Consider the following 25,397-nt stretch of genomic DNA (forward strand, 5'->3'; position numbering starts at 1 on the left):
AGCACAGTAATGACTGTCTTCTGCTGGCTAGCTTGCGGCTTAGCGCTGCTAAAGGGTGAGGGACCTGAGATTCACCTGAGCACTCAAACTGTGACAGCTCTTTGAGGCAGTGTGCCTCCCTTCCCTTCCCCACTCCTGCATTTTGGCTCGCTCTGCCACATCGGCGGCCACCCCACCCCTGACTCATCACTTCACTGGGGACTCAAGTGAGCCCTGTGTTTAGTCTGTAGGTCAGTTCAGGCATATAAAAAATGCTGTGAAAGGCATGGTGTAAACAAAAGTGATTCATTTTATAAAATCGTTCTTGGTGTCTTCCTCCAGAATCAAATCCTACTCTTGGTTGCACGGGTGGGTTTCTATTAACTGCTTGATCTCCACAAATTGAATTTTGCTAATAGGTTCAAACATTCAGCCAAATGAATGTATAAGCCTCAGTAAAGCAAACACGAGTCAGATTATCTCAGAGAACTGCGATTCCTGTTTTAATGCCTTCCCAGGCATGCCCACCCCTGACAGGACCTTTTGGGCTAACCTAACATGTCTATCATCACTAATAAGTTATTTACTGGTTTTTCATGTTGATTTACTGCCCGAGCTATTCAAAAATGTAAACACGTCTTTATTACTTGCAGCACATTTCAATATTATTCTCTATAAAATATTCATCAAGCAAAATCATATCATCACTACGAACACACCTACACATTTAATGGAACTGGTGTTTTTTGTGTGTTTCTCCATACAGTTATTACTGCATAATACATTATTGTTCTGTGAAATCTAAACAAACGTGAGCAGCTGCAGTTAGGATCCTCCCTGTATTATTTTCAGTGCTGTTGTCCAAGCCTGTGAAGTTAAATCCAAACGCATCTGTCTACTTAGAGTTAAATGTTGGTAATTTAATGAGGGAGAGTATTACGTTTCATACTAAATAAATAAGCCTTTTCATAAGTTTAATATTTTATGTATGTGAACAAATACACCTCTATGCATTAGTGAGGTCGGTTTTTGCACACTTGTGTTTAAGATCAAATAGCTTGAAAAGCAAACTACTATTAATTTTCCTCTTTGTTTTTAATGTCCTTCTCATATTCTTTGTGTTGCCATCATTCATTTACAGGCAGAAAAGACGTAGCAGTAACCGAGGCCGCACTGATTAAAACTGTGCATTTCTGAAAGGTGTTTTGACCCTTCGAACTGCTGTCTAAACTTTAGGTAACCTCCTCTGCCCCTGAAAGGCAGATGTCAGGGTCGGATGTGTTCGGTGCTGGCCTGAGACCCGCAACGCCCAGAGGTCAGGGCAGGGAGAGGTAAGACAGAAGCATATTCGGGGCAGACACTGAAGGGATTGAAGGTCCGTAGAAAGAAGTTATGAAACCCCATTTCCAATGCACTTGCTGAATCCAAAAGCTTGTGATGCGACAATTATTGCATTTCTGCGAGATGGTAATTTTTCACAAAAGAACAAACAAATTTAAAATAATTAAAACACTATTCAAATGCTATAGTTATAGAGGCACCAGAAAACAAATCCTTCTGGGAAAATGAAGGTTGTATTTTTTGCTTCGCTTGAGGTGGGATACTTAAGGCTTGCAGCCACGCTTGGTGTTTTTATAGGACACAGGTGACAGCCTTTTTGCAGACAAGGGCATTTCTCAGCCATTGATGGCAAAAAGATGAATTGTGAAGCCTAGCTGCTGGCTGGCTCTGCCATTTCCAGAACTTGTTTCTTAAGACGTAAAAATATTCAGGGATAACTTAATGACACCATAAAACACAATTCTTAATGTATACACCAAGGCATATATGCACGACTGAAAGGATGTCACCCTCAGCGACCAAGGGCTGGTGGCTCCATTTCTAAGCCAGATAATGGGGAAAATGACAGCATTTTAACTTGCGCGGGAGGATTTCTGAGGATTTCTTGCCTTGTTTTGTAACGTAATCCTACCCCCCTCCTCCTGCAGGGAGTGCTGGCTGGGGGCAGGAGGGAGAGCCGAGCACTTCAAGAGAAAGACAGAAAATGTTGAAGGGCTACCTGAACACCTCACTCCCTGAGCGATGAGACCCCACATGAAGTTGGCGCAGTATTCACACCAGTGCGGACCTCGAAACGTGTGGACCTGTAATACAAATGGGGGGGGGGGAAAGAAATGGGGTCACTGGCAGGCAGATGGTCTGACAGATGGAACAACTGAAACTGATAAACAACAGAAGATGCAGTACGAGAAATATCACACAGTGCCCACATCTTTCCAAAGCCTAGATGAAATAAACCATGGGAACATAAATTTGCTTTGATCTTGAAGTTTATCTTTCAATAGGTTTAAGATAACAGAGAACTGGGCTGCACTGAAAACAAATTGGTTTTGCTAGCTGACATTTTAGCTATCACAGAGGGGAGGAAACCAGGTTCACCAGTCAAAGGAGAAAAAAGTAAAACTAATAATCCAAGGAACTCTAGTCAGTGCTTTTGTTTGACTAGTTCAGACAAAACAGGAATGATTCAAACGCTCTTCAACAGATCACTTGAAAGTAGGGGAAATGTCGTGACAGAAAGTCCCTTCGAGTGCACCATGTTTTAGTTCCCCATAAATGTGTGTGACCACAGATCTGGTGCAAGAGCCATGTTCTAAGAGCACCGGGCAGATTTGGGCACGCTACAACTATGGTGTTACATGTGCATTTATATGTCCTTCAACACAGGGCAAAACTTGAGGTGGTTGCTGTAACTTTGTATCGGGGATGATAATGAATGATTTGTGCAGCCACTCCAGGCAGCGGTTGGGTGACGGTCTGATTTTGCACGCTGGAATCCATTAGTGATAAAAGCAAATTACACCCTTCCCCACTCCAGTAAGTAAACTGAACTCACACAGGGAAAAGATGTCAGTAGGCTCTTTTTCAGCAGAGCAAACTTCATGTTGCCACAGTCCACACATGAGTAAATAAGGAAGAATAAACCGACCTGTGTGCTGAGAGAGCCCACGGCTCCCACACCAGGTTTTGCAGACCACCACTGCTTCCTACACTACTTTTCCAAAGGCTACGGCAGAAGACCTTTTTTATTTAAGACGTATGTTCTGGTAAAGTAAGCATTTAATTTTCATTGAAAAGAAGAGTAAATAGTGAGGTCTACACCCGTGTGAATGGATGTGGTATGAGCTAGTTCTGGCCAGAGACTTAATTGAGCTTAACAAAACATAAATCACACACACTCAGGCTGCTATTGCTTCCTTTTCCTTCCCTCTGCTCTTGTTTACCCGTTGGGTGGATGGCTGAAAGGCCACTTCCACCCCCTGGGATGGGGAAAGCTGCTCTTTGCTTTTCATAGAGTAAAAAAAAAGGTCATTGCCCTTTTCAAATAAACTTGGTGAAGTTTTAAGCCAAGCATTTGGCTTGCTAATGTTTTGGCCCCATTTGTCTGCAGGCTCATACCTAAACAAGTCCGTAGTCTTGAGTCCATTCCCCAGGAAGATGAAGTACAGTGATTTTAATACAGACCTCTCTTTATGATCTAGCGATAAAAATGTGAGCCTGACCACGAATGACTGCTGACCAACTACTCACAGTCAATAATTGCATGAAGAAACTTAAGGCAACAGAAATTATTCCTCCCTTTTAATAGTCAAAGCTCTGAACCGGAACGTCTGGCTGGTAATGCTTATTTTTTGAAATGGTATTTTACCGCTCAGAAAAATGTGTATCTCTGGGAAACAAGACTTTGCGATAAAGTTTGAGATAAATATATATATACACACACACATCTTGCTCATTTCGTACCTTATTTTATTTTGCAGGGTGGGTAGTGTGAATTTCAGACACGGCTTTTAGTGGGGGTAAATGGCCATACCTAACATCGGCTCACGACCTGAGCTTCGGGCATATGCTCTATGTGACCTTAAGTGGATATACAACTATGGATACAACTAATTATGCTTGCATCTTTAACATTTTTAGACTGATAACCACATAATTAGTAGGTCTGCACCTGCATTTAATTGTGGGTGAAAATCACCTGCTGTGGCAAGACAGCTAAGTATATCTTCTGCCTTGCAGCGGTTTACAAAAGCCAACCTCATGAGAAGTGCTTGTAAAAGCTCAGTCAGGATTTTTAAAACCTCACCATTTCACATTTAAAGTCCATCACAGTTGCTAGGATATTGGGGGCCTACTTGCTCGCTTTACATAAAGCTTATTTCAGCTGATCTCGCTGTGGCATATTTAGAAAATGGCAGCTGATTATTCCTTGATCTCTCCTGTCATTAATGGGAAACAGTCATCAACGCTGACTGAGGGCTCCATCTGAGAAGTGCTGACTGCGCGCCCTCCCCTTGTTCCCTTCAGCTTGGTGGCCCTCAAAGGTTTGGCTCTCTCTATTCATTCACTTCAATTTTTCACGGATCTGCATTTTAGCACAAATGGCGAGTTCCCAACTGAAATGCCCTGAGAAAAGCGAGTTTCTGTGGTTTCTGGTCAAGCTGAAATAGGGAACTACTTGCTATCTCTAACTGGAAAAAGGAGATCTTCAAAAGTTTCTAGATGAAGGTGGAAAAAAAATCTCTTAAGATGCGGTTTTGAACTAAGTCTCTTATGGCTTGCCATTAATTTTAAAGAAATAATGAATGAAGTCTGTTTTGAATGGTAAGTGGGAATTTTGCCTGCAAACTGCCCTCATCTCTATTTTAAATAAGGAGAGGTAACAGCAGGCCTTAGATTTTTGAGACGGGCTTTTAGGTTTTGCCCCATCCTTTGTAACTGCATCATTACAAATAGCCTGGGCTTAGATTTTTGGAAACATGATCAAGATCTATTTATTATTGGTCCCTACACCATCCCGCGGTCTCAGGAGACTTCTCTGTGTACACACAGCGTAGGCTTGGGCTGCTTGGGCTACAGTTGACGCATAATTCCAACTTTTAAGAAGAATTTACAGGGAAGCATTTCTTCATATAAGCCAAAACCATGACGTTTTCAGACTATACACTGTGCTTTTCTTGTTCAGTCTTTCATCTTCTTTCCACAACGTCTAACTCCTAACTTCTTCACTCTATTTCCTTTCCAGCTCTTTCAAGGAAAAGTTGTTTCTTACATTGATCCTCTCTTCTCTGCTGGACAATCACCAGGCTGCGTGTCTCGTTGCCTTCCTGTGCTCTCACCTTCGCCCGCCAGCCCTCCCCTGCCCTTGCTTCCAAACAGCAGAACCCCCCGTAGGTGCTATCTCATGCCATTTTAGTCTGTGTCTGAGCCATGTTCACAGGGGGAGAAACTAAGACCAAAGTTAAGGAATGCCAACACAGTGGCAAAACAAAATAATCCCTTAAGCAAAACTGCAGAAACAAACTAAAAATTGCCCTGAATTGAAACACATGTTTTTTATTGGCATTATGTGGTGCTGTTTCCGAGACAATTTTGTTTATCTTTTCTATTTGCATCCAAAGAAAATAAGAGATTTTTCAGACTTTCGCCTGAATACATGGGCATTTGTACTCTCCTGTGGACTCCTGCTGAACCTGAGCTCTTCGCAGGGAAGAAAAGCTGAGTCGGCCGTTATTTTTGTTTAAATACATACACATAATCTTCATGATGTCTGTAAAAAATGCCTCCGCCAGACCCTTTGTCTCCCAGACGCAGTGTTTGTCTGCAGTGATTAACACCAAGGGAAATTTATCCCAGCGCCTCCTTTCTCCCAGCAGATCTTCTGACTTGTCAGTAATCAGCTGCCTCTACTCCACTAGCCCGCCTGCAAACGGGATTTGCCCATGCTGTAGTGGCAAACAGGCACAATATTGTGGTAAATGCACATTATTCAGCTGCATTCGTTCACTTAGAGCAGCACAGAGGCCCTCTCGTGAATTCCCAGACTAGAACAAGACGTGCGGAGCATCCCCAAACTCCACGCGGCTGTCCTTGGGCATGAGGTGACCTCACCACCAGCTGGGACCCCACTGAGTTGGCAGGTAAAGCGCATCCCGAAGAGCCCTGCTGGATCCCAACTGTAACGAGATGCAAGAGGACTTTGCGATCCAGTTAGGCTGACGCCCACAGAGTTACAGAAATACCTCTGTGTTTTTCTAAACAGGGCTTCAGAGATTTATTCCCTTTCCTGAATTACGGTATGTCTACACTGGCTTATGCAAAGTTGTCCCGCCAGACAGACGCCAGCTCCAAACCTAAATCCATGCGACTGTGTTGTGTGCTCAGGATGAACCCAGCTTAACAAATCAGTCTGGATCCTAAATCTTTTTTTTTGTTCATTTGCCTTTAGTGCCTTGAAATTTGTAAGAGAGGCTGAAGGAGAAAGCACGGATGCTCAGAATGGCACCATTCTCCAAGCTCCAGCGCTTCTTTTTAATTTTTGTATTAGCTTGGAAAGGATGGAGGGAGATCCATCCTTGCTCTGAACGCCTGCCTTGAGTCTGTTTCTTCCTTTTGTTCCTTCTCTCTTCTAGTACATAAGATCTTTGGTGTAAGACCTGCAAAAATCTCATCAGCTTCGCTAAAAATGTGCCCTTCATTTTTAAGATTCTTTGTGGCTAAATGACAAGAGCTAAAGAGTGTCTGTTTGTTCATGAAGAACTGCCTATGACAAGATTATGATGGACATTGTGACACGTAACCTTTGTCCCTATGAACTGAGCTGAATGATACAATAATACACATCAGTATTCACTTAAAAATGGGGAAGACAACTCTTTGAATGTCTGCAAAATAGCGTTCTCCTTCAGATAAACCCCATATCATCATACCCTGAGTGCTGTCAAAAGCCATTAAGAATTTTGCCGCAAGACCCATAAAGCCATTCTTTCTCTTTTAAATAATTTCTTAATCCTTTTACGTAATGAATATGGAATATACTAAAGATGCTAGACTTAAATTTATCCGTCTTTTAAACCTCAGTGTTCTAGTCTAAGCATTCTATCCACATTTTTTTTTCAACTGGACATGTTTTAATATACTCCTTTGGAAAACTAACTGTATTTGCATAGTGAACATATTTGTTCATTAAGTAAATGTAACACTTTTGACTGGCCTTTCTGGGCAATTTATTTTCTTTAATGTTTCTTCCCTAAGTTTTTTTTATTTCCTTTCCTAGGATAAAAAAAATAATTTTGTGCTGTCAAGCTTTTGAGTACATATATATTTTAATCACGTGGTTTTCCAGTTAAACTATGACTCTTTGGAAACAGAAAGGAACAGAGAGTGTACAACAGCTAGATTGTGCAAACGCAAAGTTAACTGGGCACATGTCCAATTATAAATCAAAGCCAAAACAAGGGGAATTTTGAAGAGAAAGGAATGCATAGGTCAAAGTGGAAAAAAATCTTCGTCATGAGAAAATATTTTCTACTTAAATAGTTTTGATATTAAAATGATAATGAGGGCAAAACCCAGAAAGAACGAAAGCTAGTTTAATCAACCAATAAAATACAGAGTACTTCCCCTATTTCTTTCAGTGCTGATCAGTGAGGTAAATATTGACTTTTCTGTAGACTGGGTCAAGGAGGGGGAATAAGAAGAGGGATGCTATTATTTGCTTTGCTCACTAATATTAAGTTATTGATTTACCAACTACAGCAGAGGCGCTACAGAGGGGCGCAATGTCTGCATGGCAGAATATTTAGAAAAATAAGAAGTGAAGCTTTTTTGCCAAAGCAGGAAACCAGTGAAATCATTTTAATCGGTGCTTCTCCTTTCTTGACAGGCCCGAGATGAGTATCAGAAAATTCTCTTTCTGCTAATGAGCTGAACTATTCTGACAGTGACCCAGATCAGCATCCTCAAGGAGCATTAAGTAAACTGAGGTTTCGAAGCTGAGATGCATTCCTTTCTTGTCTTGTTACTGCCTCTTATTCTCTCTGTATCCATCCCGATAAGCATCAAACCGCAATTTGACAGCATTAGATACGGTAACTGGCTGGCATAGTCTGAAACCAGCACAGTCCTTTTGGCAACACATTTTAGTACAAGCTGCCTGGAAGGTCGTTTCCAAAGCTGAGTCACTTCCCTGCTGCAGCATGCCAGACACAGCACTTGGGGGGGAAAAAAAACCCTAAGAATCTGATTTTGTATGTATAAGACAGCAAAAAGATGATCCGTTTAAACACCCCGGTGTTTGTCCAGCTATTTGGTTTAGTTTGACAAGCAAACAGAAGCTCAGATCCTACAGCTCAGTGGGACTCTGAGGGCATTTCCTTAGCATATGGTGGTGGAACAAAAGCTGGGAGACAATACCCCTGCCGCGCTCTGCTTTATTGTTAGGGAGCACCCGAGCTCCCTCAACTTCTGAAAACAGAAACGGTCCGAAACGTTTGCTGGTAAAATGCTACTGGCTTCTGGTAACAGCCAGGCTTTGAAAAGGGGGCCTTTTTATCACTGAAAAACAGATACACTTTAAGGTAGAGACAATCAATATGAAGTACTTTTTTTCTTCTGAACAAGAAAAGAAAACTGAATCTGGGCAAAAAGAGCTAAAATGCCAATCGAGTACTGTACTGAGTAGCAAAACCGCTATTTGCATTAAGTGCCTATGTAAAAGCATATTAAGAATGCAGTCAAGGGAACTTAAAGTAGAAAGTAAAATGTTTTTTTCAAGACTTTTCTCAGGGCTAGTACAGATGGGTGCGTGAAAACCCCATCACAGCAAAGAATAAAATGTGAGGCATCAAACCAGAACTTTTCAGCTGAAAAAATAATAGGAAGTTGTGCTTACCTTAAAATTGTGTGCTTTTTCGTAGTTGAAATGGTTGTCATTTTGAGTTAAGGCTGCTCTTCTGACCAAGGAGGTGATCTGTGAATAGGCAAAGAGTTTCAGAGGTTGCCACAAAAGTGCCCCCTTGACTCCCACCTTCACCCCCAGGGCCACGGCCAGGAGCTCTTGGCGCTTCCTCCCTCGCTTGGACTTGTGAACCACGGCGCAGTTTTTCTCATTTTCCAGCCACAGATCCTCCGAGAACATAGCGCTGGGATCCCAAATCTTTTCCCTGTCTTCCTCGGCGCCTGGGAGCCTGACTGTAGTCAGTACGGTACAGTTTGTCCAACTGCTTCTGATGTTAGACAGCAGATTTGAAGCAGCTGCAGCCCATTCTGCCGAGACCTCTGGCATGTGACTTGAATGGGCCGTCTTGTGGGACGGAAGGAGCTTCTGCATCTGAATAAGTAACGGCCTGTGCCGTGCGATTTCTTAAGGCAGATGTGTGCCTCGAACAATAGCCTGAATTCATACACCGAGCAACCTTCCCCCCCCCCCCCCGCCCCCAACCCTCCCCGAGTGGTGGTCTCCAGCTAGGTGCTGCCGAAATACCGGCCCCCGGAGTAGGGGTGTCAAAACGGTGTTACAGCTTCACGCCCAAACGCGTTTCCAGGGACAGATCACTTCAACTCCGCAGCACGTTAAAAATGAACAAACAAACAAAAAGCCCCGGGAAAGCCCACACAACCGAATCCGATACTGCATCCAATTACACTCAGACTCGGAGACTTATCAGCCAGCAGTCTGCATGCCCGGAGATTAAGACCTTAAAACCATGATGATTGTTTAATCCTACGGGGCTAAAAAAAAATTTTTTTTTTTTCATATCCTGTACAAAGGGAAAAATCCAGCTGCAGTCCAAGCATTAATAGCACTTTTATGCCACGTTTTAAACCAGGGCATTTTGTCAGCGTGCACTTGGTAGCACGGAGCTAGCTGACTGTCGGGGGAAGTCGAAAGCCCAGCTGGGAGGATGCAGGCGAGGAAGCCTCCAAGCCCTGTGCAGTGCTTGAGTGAAGGCAGGGGAGCTTCACGGCGGTGGAGGAAGCCCATGTCCCCGGCCCTGTTTGCAGAACAGGGTCTGCGGGGTGGCAAGAATCACAGAATCACAGAATGACAGGGGCTGGAAAGGACCTCCGGAGATCATCTAGTCCAGCCCCCTGCCAGAGCAGGGTCACCTACAGCAGGTTGCACAGGAATGCATCCAGGCGTGTTTTGAATGTCTCCAGAGACGGAGACTCCACCACCTCTCTGGGCAGCCTGTGCCAGTGCTCTGCCACCCTCAAAGTAAAGAACTTCCTCCTCATGTTTAGGTGGAACTTCCTATGCTCAAGTTTGTGCCTGTTACCTCTTGTCCTGTTGCTGGGCACCATTGAAAAGAGCCTGGCCCCTCCTCCTGACACCCAGCCTTTAAGTATTTATAAGCATTGATAAGATGCCCTCTCAGTCTTCTTTTTTCCAGACTGAAGAGACCCAAATCCCTCAGCCTTCATAAGAGAGATATTCCAGTCCCCTAATCATCTCTGTAGCCCTATTGATTTGAAGGGAGGAAGTGATTTCTGGTTAGAGCCCAGGCACAGGAGGGATCTGGAGCCTGATCAGTCTTGCAGTGCTACTTTGGGCACCCGATTCACTTTTTCACGGGCAGGTAGCTCCCCGTCCCAGGACACGGATGTGTGACACCGAGCATCCCCTCGGAAGCACGTTCAGTGCCCTCTCCCCACCGGCTTCCCTCCCTCCCTCCAGCTCCCCTCTCCTGCTCCCTCAGCGAGTACACACATTATCCACCCATAAGGGGAGGACATGAGTTACGCTGTGAGATTTAATTCTCTAAGATGTGTCTAACACTCAAGATGCTGCGACAGAGCAACCCGGGGCGCTTACCAGTGCTATTGGGAAAACTGCTTCTTTGAACTGGAGACACTAAAGACCACTTCGGCCTTTTACAGTCTGCCCCACTTCAACTTACCCGGAAAACACATGAAATTAAAGTATTTAATTCACTCATATTAACTTCTGAAGTTAACTTGCCTGTTTTTTTTTTTCGGTCTGCTTTTACCTCAGGCTGATAAGCCGTAAGGTTCATCTAATTCACTTACTAAAGCCTCCCCCATATAGACTGCCTGCTCTTAGCAAAAGCAGTGCTCTCCTGATTTGAAAGCCCATGGGGACAGATGGTCGGCCGTCGGTAACATCAGGCCGAGCAATTTCGGATAGTGCCCTACTTAGGGGTTTTCAAGAAGTTGTGCAACCTGCAAAATCAGCTTCTCCGTTATAAAACGATGCACCTATTTCTATGTATAGCATACTTAATTCCTTTCTTTTCCAGGTAACTCGCAGCACCTCCTTTCGCGTGCTCCCATCCTCCAGAGCTTCTGCTCCTCGGCAGGGAGGATCCCCACACAACCCCATTGCTCCCTGGGCAGCTGCCGCCTGCCCAGTCTGTCCCTGGGGCTCGGCAGCGTTATCTGCCCACCGCTGACAACTGGCTGCGACGCATGTATGAACATCGCTCTGCCTGGAGGAAATCCCTGCTGCTCTTCCATATGTCCTCCCGCTAGTGTGTCCTGATTTCTGCTAGCTCAGGACCTTTATCTGCTTTCCAACAGATAAAGACATATACCTCCCCCGCTTTCCCTCAATCTATTTCAAGAGATGAGGAGCACTGGTTTTAGGTACATCCCTGACCCCACCAGCAGCAATGGCTTCAGTCTGGGCCATCATGAAAGAAACTTAGGAGCAGCTTGAAGTTCTTACCACACTCCAGTTTCTTTTCTCAGTACCATTTTAAAGGTATTTACATTTATCTGTACCAAAACCCCCAAACTAGCTCTAAGTTGCTAGACACCCCTGGAGCCACAGCATCTAAATCCCCATATACACATAAGCTACTATCTGTCTTGCCTTCCAGCATAACTGCTAAAGTCAGAGAGAGGTCGCTTCCTAATAATGCTCCGATATTTGTATTTATGTCACCAGACTGATAAAAATCCCATTATATAACCAATGTGTTTTACATAACATGGCAGATTTGACACTCAACCTATAGGCTTATGACGATACATCTTGGAATTTCTATTTATTAAACTATTTTTGGAAAATCAGAGTGTCATCCTGGGATCAGACATACAGTACTATATCTAACGGAAACTCTGAGTGTTCGCACAGAAGCATTAAACTCGATAGACGTGGAGAAGGACAACTCAGCCAAATCAGTTCATATGACTAAGGCGGATCAGTATTTACTGTTTATCATATATGAAATTTTATTTATCCCCAAGGTTGGGGTTTTTGCCTTGCTTGGGCCCTGTTTAGACAGTTGTTTAGTGGGATCCCTTGCAAACACAGGATGTGTACAGAAGGCCAGCAGTGAGTGCATCCTCTTAAGAAGCTTAGTCATACAGAGCCCGACCAGGTCTGATGATTAAAATGGTGCTGTAAAACTGAGATGAGCTGGACCACATATATAACCCCTTCCCTCCCTAAATACAATGCAAACAACAGCAACGACAGATTCTCAGCAGCGACCAGTTCCAACGTACTGATACCACAGGCCAACCCCGGTGCTCTCTTTTATCCTTTTTTTTTTTCTTAATACAAAATTTACTGCTCATAGTGTCAACTCATTTAAAGAGCATCTCTTGATCAAGTTAGCAAGTTAGCCTGCAGCTAAGGAAAAGAACGCCAGCGGCTAAAAATATTGCTGCTGGTTGTCACCGAACGTCTAAGCCAGCGAAGGCTGAAAGGCAAATACGGGCTGTCTGCGTTTTCAGACCAAAGGATTTCTGCGCAACATATGATTTTAGTTTACTAGTCTCTCTGCAAAACACATGTACTGCATAGCAAATTGGGCACTTACAGCAAAATAAATGTCACTGAACCAGAACAACAAAATTAAAAAGGGGGGGGGGGGGGGCACACACACGACTCAGTTGTTGCGCCATTTCCAGTACGCCTTCGCAGAGCTGAGCCACGCCATTGTCTCTCCCCTCAAACACTGGCGTCTTGTTCGCCAACAAAGGCCTCGGGGGTAGGAAAGAACAAACTGTAGTACGAAAAGCTTTCGGTTCTGTACATGTGGCACGATTGCTGTTGTCGTCGTGTGGGCAGCGCTGAGGACAAGCAAGTGGCGGGGGAACTTCGCATGCCACCCGGCTTCTCCATGCCGGGAAGAGATGCTGTGCGAGCGATGCCTCCTCTCCCCCAGCTGCCGCCAGGTCGGCGTGGGCTGGCAGGGACGGGGTCTCGAGTGGCAGGTCCTTGGCTCACCCCTCTGCCTGCCGAAGGGCACAACCGCGGCGGGCAGAGGAGCGGCACGGGCATGTCTCCTTGGACGACACCACGAGTGAAAGGGAGATTGCTCCGTGATGAGCAACGGTGACAAATCCACGACTGATCTCTAACTAAATACACTTAACACCGCAGATAGATACAGTCATAGGTCAAAGAGAGGCCTGTTTCCTCGCAGGCACGGCATACTCGGTAATCTGCCAGACAGATTATGTTTGCTCAGTTGCAAACACGCGGTGGAGATGACACACGGTGCAGGAATCTTGCAGCTATTTGGTTTTCCCCTGGTTTTCTCCCACGGACCCCTTCCCACGATGTGCTGGGGAGACAATCCTGGTGAGGCACGCAGTGCTCTAAAGCGAAACACAGGGCATGGAGGGGAAACAGTGGCAGAGGCTAGCCAGCCAAAGCCTTCGCCATTCCACAGCGCCGCCAGCCCGTGCCTCCCACTGCCCCGGCACCGGGAGCTGCCGCTAAAAGGCTTCTGTGCCGCTGACACAGTGGGAGGAAACAAGCTCCAAGCAGAAAACGTTCTGAGCATGAATCAGAGCACAATGCCTGCGGAGTGGCACTTGCCAACCCCGTCTTGCACAACCCACTTCCCTAAGGAACCCTGCCGCTGGCGGGAAGGCTCTCCACGTCAACAGAGCTCCAACTGCAGTCGCTGGGAGCATCCCTCGATCGCAGGTCCCTCTGGGCTCCTCAGGGGTGCCGTCTTGCCCACTGAAAACCCAACAGTCTCTCGTTGCCAGCACTAAACTTCCCTAAACTTCCTTTCAGGTGAGCCGGAGCTCAGTAAACTCAACATCGTCAATAAAAAATAAGCACCGCAGGTTTTTTTAAAGAATTAAGAGATATCTATAGCTTTGCTTTTTACTCCTCAGAGTTTCAACTTCTTCTGTTTATTATTTTTAATAACAGCCAGTCCCCCTGCAAATCACGAGTCTGAGGAGCTGTGGACAATATGCTGGAAGCATTTATGGCAGCGCATTATCTGCGCTGGGGTCCTGTTCTGGAGAGCCTGGGTGCGCTTCCATCACCAGTAATCCCACCTATCTTTTGAGGGTAACCCACTTCAGAGCAAAAGGAACTGCTCATTTAGGAGGACTCCTGCAGTAACTGCTCTGAAGTTAAAATTATTAAAATTCTAATCTTTATACCTCTCCTAAACCAATGCGATTGACTGTTTATCAGCATCGCAGTGACCAGTTATCATTTATATGCACTTCTTTCTCACAGGGTATTCAATCCCCTCCCCTGCAGATAAAAGATGTAATTTACCTACAGCAAATGGAAATATAATCTCCCTTAAACTTCAGATCCCCTTTCTAAATCCTTCTCAAATAGACTTTTTTGTACGCATCATGATTATTTTTCTCAAAACAATGTAGTGAACCAAACGATACAACAGCCAAAGGTGAAATGCTGTCGATTCAGGAAGGCACTAGCGAGACTATTATTAAAAATAATAGTTGCTGTAAGCCTCTTATAGAGGATTAATATAATAAACTATTATCTATTTTGGAACAACAACTGGAGGTTACATTAAGTGGTATGCAATTACATATTCATCTCCAATTAAAAAAATAGTGGGCGGACTAAAACCTTTTACGTGTCAGGCAATTGTATCACTTAATGCATTAAGCTGTGTATTTCCCATCCGCTGTTGTATTTAACATGTCTGAAATAGTATTTTTATTTCTTATTTTTGTAAACTATAATAAATACGCATTGTATTACAAACACAATGTTGGTACCAAGGAAGAAACAAGTCCAGAAATAAGGAAAGGATCTGGGTATAGGACGAATTAACTCAGCGATTCCCCCTGTAGAGATTAACACGGTAACAGCAGGTCTAGCCTATTTATTGCCTCCACTTCCTTTCCTCCCACTCTCTCCTTTATCCTTCCCAATCTATCCCCACACTTGTCAAGGTCATTAATGACGTTTTCCGGTCGAGTTAATGAGCCTTTCCTCCGTGCTTAATATTCATGACCCAGAGGGTAGCAGAGGGATGGAAGAGCGGGGGCGTGAGGGCTCAGCGGGGCAGGCGAGGGCAGAGCTGGACACCGCTGCCATTGCTGCCGCCACCGAGGAAGAGGAGCGCCAGGTCCCCCACCATGGGGCTGGCAGGAGCCACTTCACCTGCAAATAGGGCTTTCTCAGGGAAACAGCACTGAATTTATTTCTGAATTACTTCTTGTTCCCTGTGTGGATGCAACACATGTGACTGAATTTAACTGACTGCGATGTATGTAAGTCCTGTTATCACACCTATAAATTAAAGCATTACCTATGATGACAACCGATCTGTCGTCAAAACAAAATTAAAACAAAACATTTATCCTGATCTTTGTAAAAAATATGCAGTGATCCTGTTATTCTGTTAATTACGTTGTTTTTGTTGACAACAAAACTAACAGAGTATTTTTCTAACAAATAGACATTTAAGGATGGGATGGATGGATGGATGGATGGATGGATGGATGGATGGATGGATGGATGGATGGATGGCAGGCGCCTAATCTAAAACAGTAATCTGGGCTCTCTTTATAACCAAAGAAGAAAATCACAAACCTCTAGACAGTGATTCAACCTCTTTTATGAAAGACCAAGTTTAAAATGGGTGAGCTTGAATTTCCTTCTTGCAGCTCATTTATGGATCATATAAAGAAATTAGATGACTCAGGTAGAAACAGATAGCTTGCTTTAAGATATTCAAAATTAGGTAAAATTAATCTCTCTCTGAACTATTTTCTATTTCTATTTTTCTATTATCTATTCTTTCAGAATAAATGGAATAAGGAATAATTTACTTTATCAGCCTCAACCGTATCTGTAAGTAATTATAGAATAATAGCCGTACTTGTTTTGGTTATCAATATTTCCCGTACTGTAGACCTGGCTAAGAGTCACGCTCTGGAAACACGGAATACTCAGTTTACCATATAATTTGTTACACAGCTGCGTGTACCTTTTTACGTTTATCGGGGCTCATTGGATGAACTTTTTCCAGAAGTATAACTACAGAGGAGTCAATCCGTAATTAACACTAATTTCTGATGCTGACTATATAGGTAGCCAGTATTTTGACATTTCGCCCACAGAGGAAATAGCCTAGCAACATAATGAACTTAATATCATATACAATGGCCTCTCTGAGGGAAGAGGGAAGTGACTCATGCTCTCTGCAAGATATGGGACTATTAGTCAAGAGACAGAGATTTCAAAAAAATATCCTAAACATTACAGTTTTTAACCAGATCCCCAGTGGATGCTGGCTCAGCACCACGTAAGCTGTACGTATATATGACCCGTTCATCTTTTTATGTTTTCGCTACGAAGCTCTTGCTTTCTGAAGAAACAGCACTTTGTTTAGGGAAGCCAGCTTGCCATTGATTAAAACCGTCGCTGCCCTGCAAGGAGACTGTGGAGCTTGAACCAGAGCCAAACCTGCTGAGCTGCCACAATGAAGCGGAGAAGTTAATGCGCTGACTTCCCCGCTGGGGAGAGAGCAAGAGGAAGGCAAGAATGTCCCCTCTGAGAAAGGTGACGCCTGTAGGCACGGCACAGTGCCCTTGAAGGGATGGGGAAGGGGCTAGAGACGCTGTAAGCGCAGCAGCCCTGCCCTCAGGGTCCTTTCAACTTGTCCATGTGGGGTTGTCGTTAACCATAAACTGGTTGTGCGTTGAAGGGGCTGGGTGGGGTGCCACGCTCAATCACAGGGTTAAATCGGGGACCATGTTTTGTGAGACTGCGTTAAGTCTGTTTAATGTCAGGACATCAAATGAATGAGCTCGGTAACAAATCCCAGCGCTATACAGCTACTGTGTTGTACAGCTGGTGGGCAGAAGGCCTGGATGTTTGACCGTGTGCCTCATCACACACCCAAACACATACATAGCACTGTACACAAACACCTACGTCCTCACTTTTGGGATAATTCTCATTTCTGTGTCTCAAACGCTACCATGCCCTACGGGCTGGTGTTATCTCAAAGCAATACGGTAACCGTCTGTCTGTCCCCAGTAAAACTCAACATACAAAAAATAAAATACAGAAAAGTCTTCTCGTTCTCACTTTGCGTTCTGATACTATGTGATGGTGGGAGTAAACATCTCTTGAAGTGAGACCAACTCAGCCTCGCGGCATACGCTCCAGGCTGAACCTTACGGACCAGTCAGAGCCTCCCTTCGTATAGAGAAGCGAAAATGCAGCCTTCCTCCTCCCCTGGGATTATGACAAAACGCGGAGGAAAACAGGCTTCAGGAAAGTTTCCCAGAAACCACAGAGTCAGACAGCAATGGCATTTATGTTCGGAGCCACTAACCGCTCGGCAGAGCCAGCTGATCTCTGGAGGGGCTGCAAAGCGACGCTGAGGGAGCTGCCAGAATGTAAAGTATGCTGGGGCACTCTCGGGAACCGACAGCAGCGCCCTCAGTTTTCCCCCCAGCTCAAGACCAGCTTAAAACAAGCCTTCAATGTGGGTTAAAATAAAGATGTACGCAAAACGAAAGAGAACAAACAATTTGTGAGTTGGTGATCTGTCAACCAGCGGTCACCTTGTCTAAAAAAACCTGGCAATCTATAAAACTGTGGCTGGACAGTAAGAGCTCATGAACGGATTCTCACCGGCGTGACGCTCACAGGGAGATGGGGATGATAAGCGGTTTGCAGGGAGGACAGTGCCAATCTCAGAATCAAGCAGCAAACAGGATTTTTTCTCTAGTTTTGGCAGCTGCTGGGTGGTGTGAAGGAACTCCAAAGCTTCAGTCGCGCTTATGAACAGCACGACCGAGTTACACTACCGCTCAGCAGTCACGGTACTTTCAGGTAAACTCCGCCATACAAAGACCTAGAAATGCAGTCATGTGTTTTCCATCATTAGTAACATTTCTGTCCCCTTTTACTGCAGCATCTTGTGACTTCTTCCTTTAAAAACACATAAACTAGGTAGACAATCTAAGGTGAAAGGAATTCTTCATGCCATTTAGAGCACAAAAGAGGCAATTAGCAAGTAAGAACACAACAAGTTTTCAGGTTGAAAGAGTACTTTTTAACAAGCCTGAGCCATTGCACTTCACCAAAAAAAAAAAAAAAAAGAGAAATGCTAGTTTTATAAAAATGCTGTGCTTTATGACTGTGAACTTCTATTTCAGTATCCTTTAGGAATTGCGTGGCAAAAAAAAAAAAAAAAAAAAGAAAAAAAGAGGGCAACAGGGAACTATTTTCCACGTGCATAAGTGGAACCGTGGCATGGAGGGGATCACTGTCTTTTGTGCTGGGCCAGCCATGGCTGTCTTATGGCTTGCCTGAGCTCAGCTCTATATCCACGAATGCCTCCGTATCCCAGGGCATGTTCCTCTGAGGTGGGAGCATATGGTGTTTACAGCTTACCCGTTTGTGAAATACGTGTTTCTGTCCCATCAAGCTTCAAGGAATGTCACCCTGTTCATGCGAGACAGGGTCAGATCCTGGCCTGTCATCCCAAAAGCAGCAGTAAGGCTGTATAACTCCTGGTGTATCTCTGACTAATGGCTCTAAAATGCATGTTTGCTTAGAAACAGAGCAGGAATCCATGCAGACAAAAGTGATGTGGGGTTAAAGAAGAGACAGGAGGCTCTGCACTCAGCTGTGATCACTTACCTATTTCATTATAGGCATGAACTTTACCCCATATATTATGTTCCCTCTTGGTAAATAAGAAACGTTCCCATAGCTTAAACCTGTACCAGCTTCTGTTCTCCTTATGGACACAGCACAGAAGGAGAATAGTTGGGATAGGAGTAGCACCACTTGTTGAAAAGTAGCAGGATTGGGCAATTTCATCCTGTGGAATATGTACCTTTCCCCAGCTCCTTCCAGCTCACTCCGCAGAAAAAGCAGCTCAGCGCATAACCAGCTTCTTCCGAACGCGGCTTCTGAGCAGCACTCAGCCCTCACTCAGCTTCCCTTTTCCCACAAAGAAGCAAGAGAACTACGTTGTGTCGCAGACAGCACGCGAAAAGCAGGGTTCACTGCGCTTCTACAAGGGCGTGTTATAGGATACACAAACCACTTGAGATCACACACTTTGAACTTGTATAAAGTACCAGAATGTCTCCAAGTTGCTTTATTTTCCCTTCGAAAGAACTGTTTTGCATCATGTTTGCTTTGCCCGCTGCTTGAAGCTGGTTTTGCTGCTCCTTTACTCTGTGGGTAAGTACCAGTGCGGCTCCCCTTGGAAACACACATGCATTGCCCATTAGAGAAAACCTCAGATGAAGAGTGACCCCACTTCTCTGCTAGTGAATGAACCCATAAAGGCCGTATAATCCTAGTTTTGTTTTTCCATACGGCGTGGCATCAGGTGTCATTTGACCCTCATATCCTCGTAACTCCCTGCGACCTGCAGCCCGCCGCCCTCCGGTATGAAGCAGGGGCTTTTGTTCCCCGTGGCACACCACGCACAGCTGCTTCCGCCATTGTTCGGAGGGGGACAGATGGCTGCTCTCAGCACAAAAAGGAGATTAAAAAAAGAACTGAGGGAATAACAACACTACCCTGCCTGGGATTTAATTCACGGGACCTGTAGGGCTACCACCACCACGAACTCAAACTGCAGTTGACTCTGCCCCAGGAAAAAGCTTGCAGTTTTTTGCAGAACCAAAGACATTTCTACTGAGATACGTAGTTGCCATCACTCAAATATTTCTATTCTATTACACCGGTTTAGCTGGTCTGCATAGATACTGTCCTATCAGCAGCACCACTTTTAAAGTACTCAAAAAGCAAGATTGATACTGTACCCTACCTCTATCCATGCCCATAGTTAAACTCCAGTAACTTGGCTTACAGCTTATTTATTTTGTTTTGCTTGTGACGAGGCGCTCATAAGAAACGGCTGGGGAAACATGAGTCAGAATAAATGAGTTTCACCATTGTGACCAATGCTGCTAAGACGTTCTGTAGGTAAGAGATTTCATCCATATCTCATAGCCCCACTTAAGTTAATGGAACTAAACAGCACAAAACTAGTTCTGGAATACTTAGCTTTGTAGCCACTTTTCTGCCTTGAATTCAGCTTCCAATCTATGAAATCACGCTGAATTCTCCCCTTTCTGATTACCGTATAGCAAAGGATGGCAGCTGTTGCAGCACTCCAGGACGAACTCTCTGGGGAACTATGAATACCTTCATTGGAGCGTGTGTACAGTGATCTTGTCCACTAAAGTATCTTCTGCGGTTCAACTAGCTAGTATTTATCTGAATTTATATATTAAGTATAATCCCTGATTACTGTTTGGGACAGGCGATTCTGGACTTTGTATATGTGTGCTACTTAGTGCCATCAAGTTTTTCGGTAGAGCAGAGATTTTTGCTTTGCAACAGACAAGCTTCCTAGCAAAACCATGTAAAAATCATGAAATTAAAGTTCTGACATTGAAATAATGGTGAGATCTTCCCAAAGCACTAACTGCCAAGAAAAAGTTTAGCAGCATACATAAGGCGCAGCGTTATGTCATGGATATATATTACATCACCACCAATCAGAGCAGGATTTCTGAATTCCGCTTGTTGTAACACTGTTGACCACACAGACTAGGCTAAAACAATTAACCTTTCCGTGCCTCTGTTTCTCCATCTGTAAAACTGACATAACACAAGCCTGCCTATGGTCCTGGGGCTTCTCTAAGATGTAACTAATATTCATGAGCCTCTGTTAGGATGTATGGGGAATAGCACAACAGAAGTACAATTTTATAAGAGCTAGTAAGTTTGGTAAAATTTGTAAAATTCAGGAAATGTTCTTAAAAAACCCCCACACTCAGGCACATGCTGATGTTCATTTCCATCGACTGTGTTTAGTGGGTTGTTATGTTTAAGCGATGTTACTGCATTTAGGAATGTCTCTTTGAAGGCACTTGTCAAAGTGGCCATATAACTGCTACCACCCTCTTTATTATGTTACCATCACTAGATATTGCCAAAAGGACCAGTAACGATTTTTCTAAACTGTTTTATTTCACCCCCCCTGTGAAACAACTGATGTGCACTAGATGCGCAGGAATGCTGCGATATGAAGATGAAACCATTCCACAAAGAATAAAAAGCTCCTTTCAAGGTTTTTTTTTTTTTTTTTCCCTGAAAGGTAAAAAGGAAGGTACTGAGCACCTTTCGTCTCCTTGGAGACAATGCCAAGAAAGCCCCCAGCACCTTCTGTCACTGGAACAATTTCTTCTTTCCTTCGGTGTCTGGGAACAGCAGAGACACACTCCTTCACGCTGCCGGAGCTGGGGCTGGGACCCATTGCCCAACAGTGTCCCACCACAGCTCCTGCCCCTGCCCCAGCAGCTCAATCAGGCTCGGACCCGAGGATGGTTTATCTCCTAAACGCAGATCAGCGTCTGTGCGAGACGTCATTGTCTATTTGTGGTTTTGCCAGAAGAACCAAGCTAAGCCTTTTTCTTTTTGCATCTAACCACACAGAGAAAGGTTTGTATTTATCCCCTCGGGCACAGCTGTACAAACCAGCTCTATCTGGGAGACTTCTGGAGCGAACCCGTGGCTTTCAGCAGCTTTGCACAGCTGCGGCCAGCGGATGGGAGCACAGAAACCCACGGCGCTGACGAGACAAGAGACGTAACAGGTCCCATCAAAGGCGCTCGGAGTTTTACGGTCTCAGCAATGCTGACGGCAGCACCAGCGGCAGCACTGGAAATGCCCGAACAGACGATGTGCTGCACATCTTCCACCGCCACTAAATCAACCAGAGCTGAAGGCATTCAGCACACCACAGGGTTAGGCCAAGGGTTAGGATAAATCAGAGGGAGGAATCATTTGCTTCATAAAGTACCATCATTTTTCACTTTACCCCAAAGAGCAGAGGGGCATATTAGTCAGTATGTTTGAACTTAGGGGCATTTTTCAGGGAAAACATTTTTTGTTGCTGAATACATGACTCATCAGACCGGGAACTTTGCACAGGGAAGTTCTGACCAAGACATAAATTCCTTTCTTTTTTTTTTTTTTTTTATACTGTGGAAACATTAAAGTTTGAAATATTTCAAAAAGTAATTTTCTGTTTCCAGTTTGAAACACTTTGTTAAAAACAGTTAATAAAACATTAAAAATAGTTGGAGCAGTTTCAGTCAATATCTAACCCAAATCTTTTTCTGCCTTTTATCCTGCTTCCTCAGTGCTCGGTCATGAAAAGTTGAGTGTTTTACTTTTATTGCAACTCAGAACAAAGTAAAAACAGAAGTGCAGAAATTTGCCATTACTATTACAACCCTCCGCTACGGTGCTTTGATAAAACGTTAATTTCAAAGGCGATCCTCTACCGACGACTGCTAAGCAAAGTTGCATTCCTCCGTGCGAGCTCAATACAGAGACACAGGGGCTTTGCATTCGTTTTCTTTCTGATAATCAGTTGTTCCCCAGGGCTCTTTTAATCAGCAGTGACAGCCTCAGTCCCGCCGAGAACGCCTTTTCTGCTTCTAAAACAAAAAGCACATCTCTAAATACTTCATAATTTCAAGCAGAAAAGAATCTTATTCTCCTGCTTGAAGGAAGCAATAACAAAAGACTCATGTCTTAGCAGGCTTATGTGAAATAAGACCATCTTCTGCTTTCATTTTGATGCTCTCGGGACTTCCACCGAAAGACAGACTTAACCTCTCTGGCACAGGAAGAAGGAGCCATGCCACCGCCATGCCCTTGCAAAGGCCAACTCACCAGAAGTGCTCCTGAAGGAACGCCTTAGAAAGACTCTCAGCTGTTTGTAAAGTATCGCACTCCAGCTCCGGACAGACATACTTAATATAGAAGGCATTAATGAAGGATTTACTCAGCCAGCAGCAGACAATGCGGCGTTTTAAACCCCATGTTTACACAAACTAGTCAAAAGACTTGCCAGTGCACAAGACGAAAGCTAAAATCAGACTTCACTGGTCTGAAAGAAAACCATGCCTTTTTTGGATGGCACATTTTCACACCACGCTAATTGCTTCCATTTATATTAAGTTAATTTACAAATTAGACAAAACTTTAATTTATTTAATTGCAACATTAAACATAACAGCTCGTTGGCTCTATGTTTTGAAAAATAGCCTGAGCACCATATTGCCCATTCAGATAAAATAAGTTAATTTATCACTTAAATGCATTTTCACTTCATTTTAAAACCATCTAACTTGCTTTTAGAAGTTTAATGAGTTGGTTTACTATTGCTGTAATACAGGGAGATTTCATTAAATGACCTGCCATCTTCTATCAACATCATCATCATTACATGCTGCCCTTGTTTTATTTTAATTTATAGCAATTTTTTGCAAGTTGCCAACATAGGTTCTTAGCAATTTAACAGAAGTACAGGACTGGCGTGGAAAGCAAGCCAGTAGCTTCCGTTTCCCCTGTGCTCCACATGAAATTCACACCCCAGTTTCACAGCCTCCAGTGCTGGATGGAACTTGCAGGGCACCAGGCCTGGAGCCTTCCCTGATGTCTAGGATGAGGTCTTCCCAGTTGGGGGCTTTTTGCTTTCTTACTAATCTTCTTCATTAACTTCATCAGCAACGAAATGTTGCCAAAAGAAAGGTTATCTCCACAGGCAACAGTTCACAAATTGCCTCAAGCTTTATAGGTCAAACATCCTAAATTTGTTTGCAAACTAACGGGCAAAAAAACGTGCCTTACAACACGTGTGGCTCCACAACGTGCAAGCCACTGAAGAGGCTGGTACTCTAATATCGGTTTCTAGCTTGGTTTTTAGGAACAAGCAGCCAGTAGCAGCAATGGGACAGATCGTGGTGGCAACAGATGTTTCTAAAGGAAATCACTGCAATCCCCAGGTAGATGCAGGTTAAAAAACCCCACGAAACTGAACAAACACACCCCCCCCCAACCCCTTAATAGATATTACTGTGTATAAATGCCAAAGAGCAATGGAGGCTACATCAACACCCTCAGTTGCAGGCTCTAGTCGCACACACCAGGCAAACTCCCGGGCTTGAAGGAGCAGCTGTAATCCCCAACAGACTTTCAGGCTGCTTCATCAAACCACCCAGATTCAGGTCCAAGGTATGCAGAGGTTGACCGTGCCGCTGACTTCCACACTGCCACCTCCATCCACGCGATGCAAATCAGCATCGGTTGTTGGTGAGATAAAGCCCTACACCTCTGTACCACCGCAGCTGTATGGACTCTGCAGGGCAGGGGCAACATCTGTCCCAGGGAGCCCCTGGGACAAAGAACCAACAACCTGGAAATGAACAAGTGGTGGCTCTCAGCTAACGACGAAGCCACTAGTAGCTGTTCCCCCAGCTGTTTACACTGACAAACTGGAACAGTCTGACCAATGACAGTCTCATCAGTGTGAAAAACATACAAGTTTACTGTCAAGGGGAAGAGTTGGGAACCATCCAGATACTAGCTTTCTACACCCAGCCAGCATGGGCCAGGTACCAGGTTTTGGCACGTGGCACGCAATGGGAAGGCATCGGGGGAGGCATCACTTCTTAAAAACGACAGCAGGTTCAGCTTAGCACCAACGAGATCAGAATGGCCTTGGGGATCAATCAGGGATAAGGAGATGAGCTCCTTGGTCTCACATGGACCAGTGTCATGGGAACTTTATGCTACAGGAGAAAAAGAAAGGTGGAAATTGGGGCAGAATTTTCCCTATCAGAAAAACATCAGCTGGGCAATCAGAAAGTTGTCCTGGGCAGCCAGAGCAATCTGCCCACAGCACTCCTCCAAAAAAAGTAGACCGTCAAAGACAACTTACAACTGCAGTACTTTTATTTCTTATTTTTGAATTATAAAATTTCCACTTGAAAGGAAGAAGAATTCAGTGAATCTTCAGCCGAGCTGCTTCTGTGGTTCGGCACCAGTGCTAAACAGGGATCTCTGCCATCTCATAATGACAGACTTTTACCCTGTGTATTTTTCACCTGCTGCTTCCTGCCCTCGTGTAATTGCCTGTCTCACTTTAGAAGTGGGCCATCCATCCTACTGAACACATTTGGGCCACAATTTTCAATGCAGTTTTATGTACACTATCCATACTATCAATATTCCCGTCATTTCCTCCTCATATTCAGCTGAGATGACTCTGCTCCCATAAACGCGTGAAGCATCAAATGAGAAAAATACTTACCAAGCTAATTCCACTGGTAAAGTTTCATTTTTATTCTCTAAGATGTCTGGATTCACTAATACACATTAACTCACTGCCTAGAGAATCATTTTTATTTTTATTTTTTTTAGAAAAAATGAAATGTCCTCTATGGTTAACTGTATGGTAATTCATGTAGTGAACTGAATGAGCAGACACTCTAGATTTACAGAAGTACTTCTCTGTATGCTTTAGCAA

General features: G+C 44.2%; 1 protein-coding gene across 1 annotated transcript in view; it reads right to left on the reverse strand.

Annotated features, from left to right (window-relative positions):
* The window catches only part of CHN2 (chimerin 2), a 167,178-nt gene that overhangs the window by 16,787 nt on the left and 124,994 nt on the right, over positions 1–25,397 (reverse strand). The window contains exons 7-8 of the mRNA XM_054191296.1: positions 8,714–8,791; positions 2,039–2,123 (exon numbers count right to left, since the gene is read on the reverse strand). Coding sequence (XP_054047271.1) covers positions 2,039–2,123; positions 8,714–8,791 — 163 coding nt within the window. The remainder of the gene's footprint in view (positions 1–2,038; positions 2,124–8,713; positions 8,792–25,397) is intronic.

This window comes from Rissa tridactyla, chromosome 2 (assembly GCF_028500815.1).
Source record: "Rissa tridactyla isolate bRisTri1 chromosome 2, bRisTri1.patW.cur.20221130, whole genome shotgun sequence".
Lineage (NCBI taxonomy): Eukaryota > Metazoa > Chordata > Aves > Charadriiformes > Laridae > Rissa > Rissa tridactyla.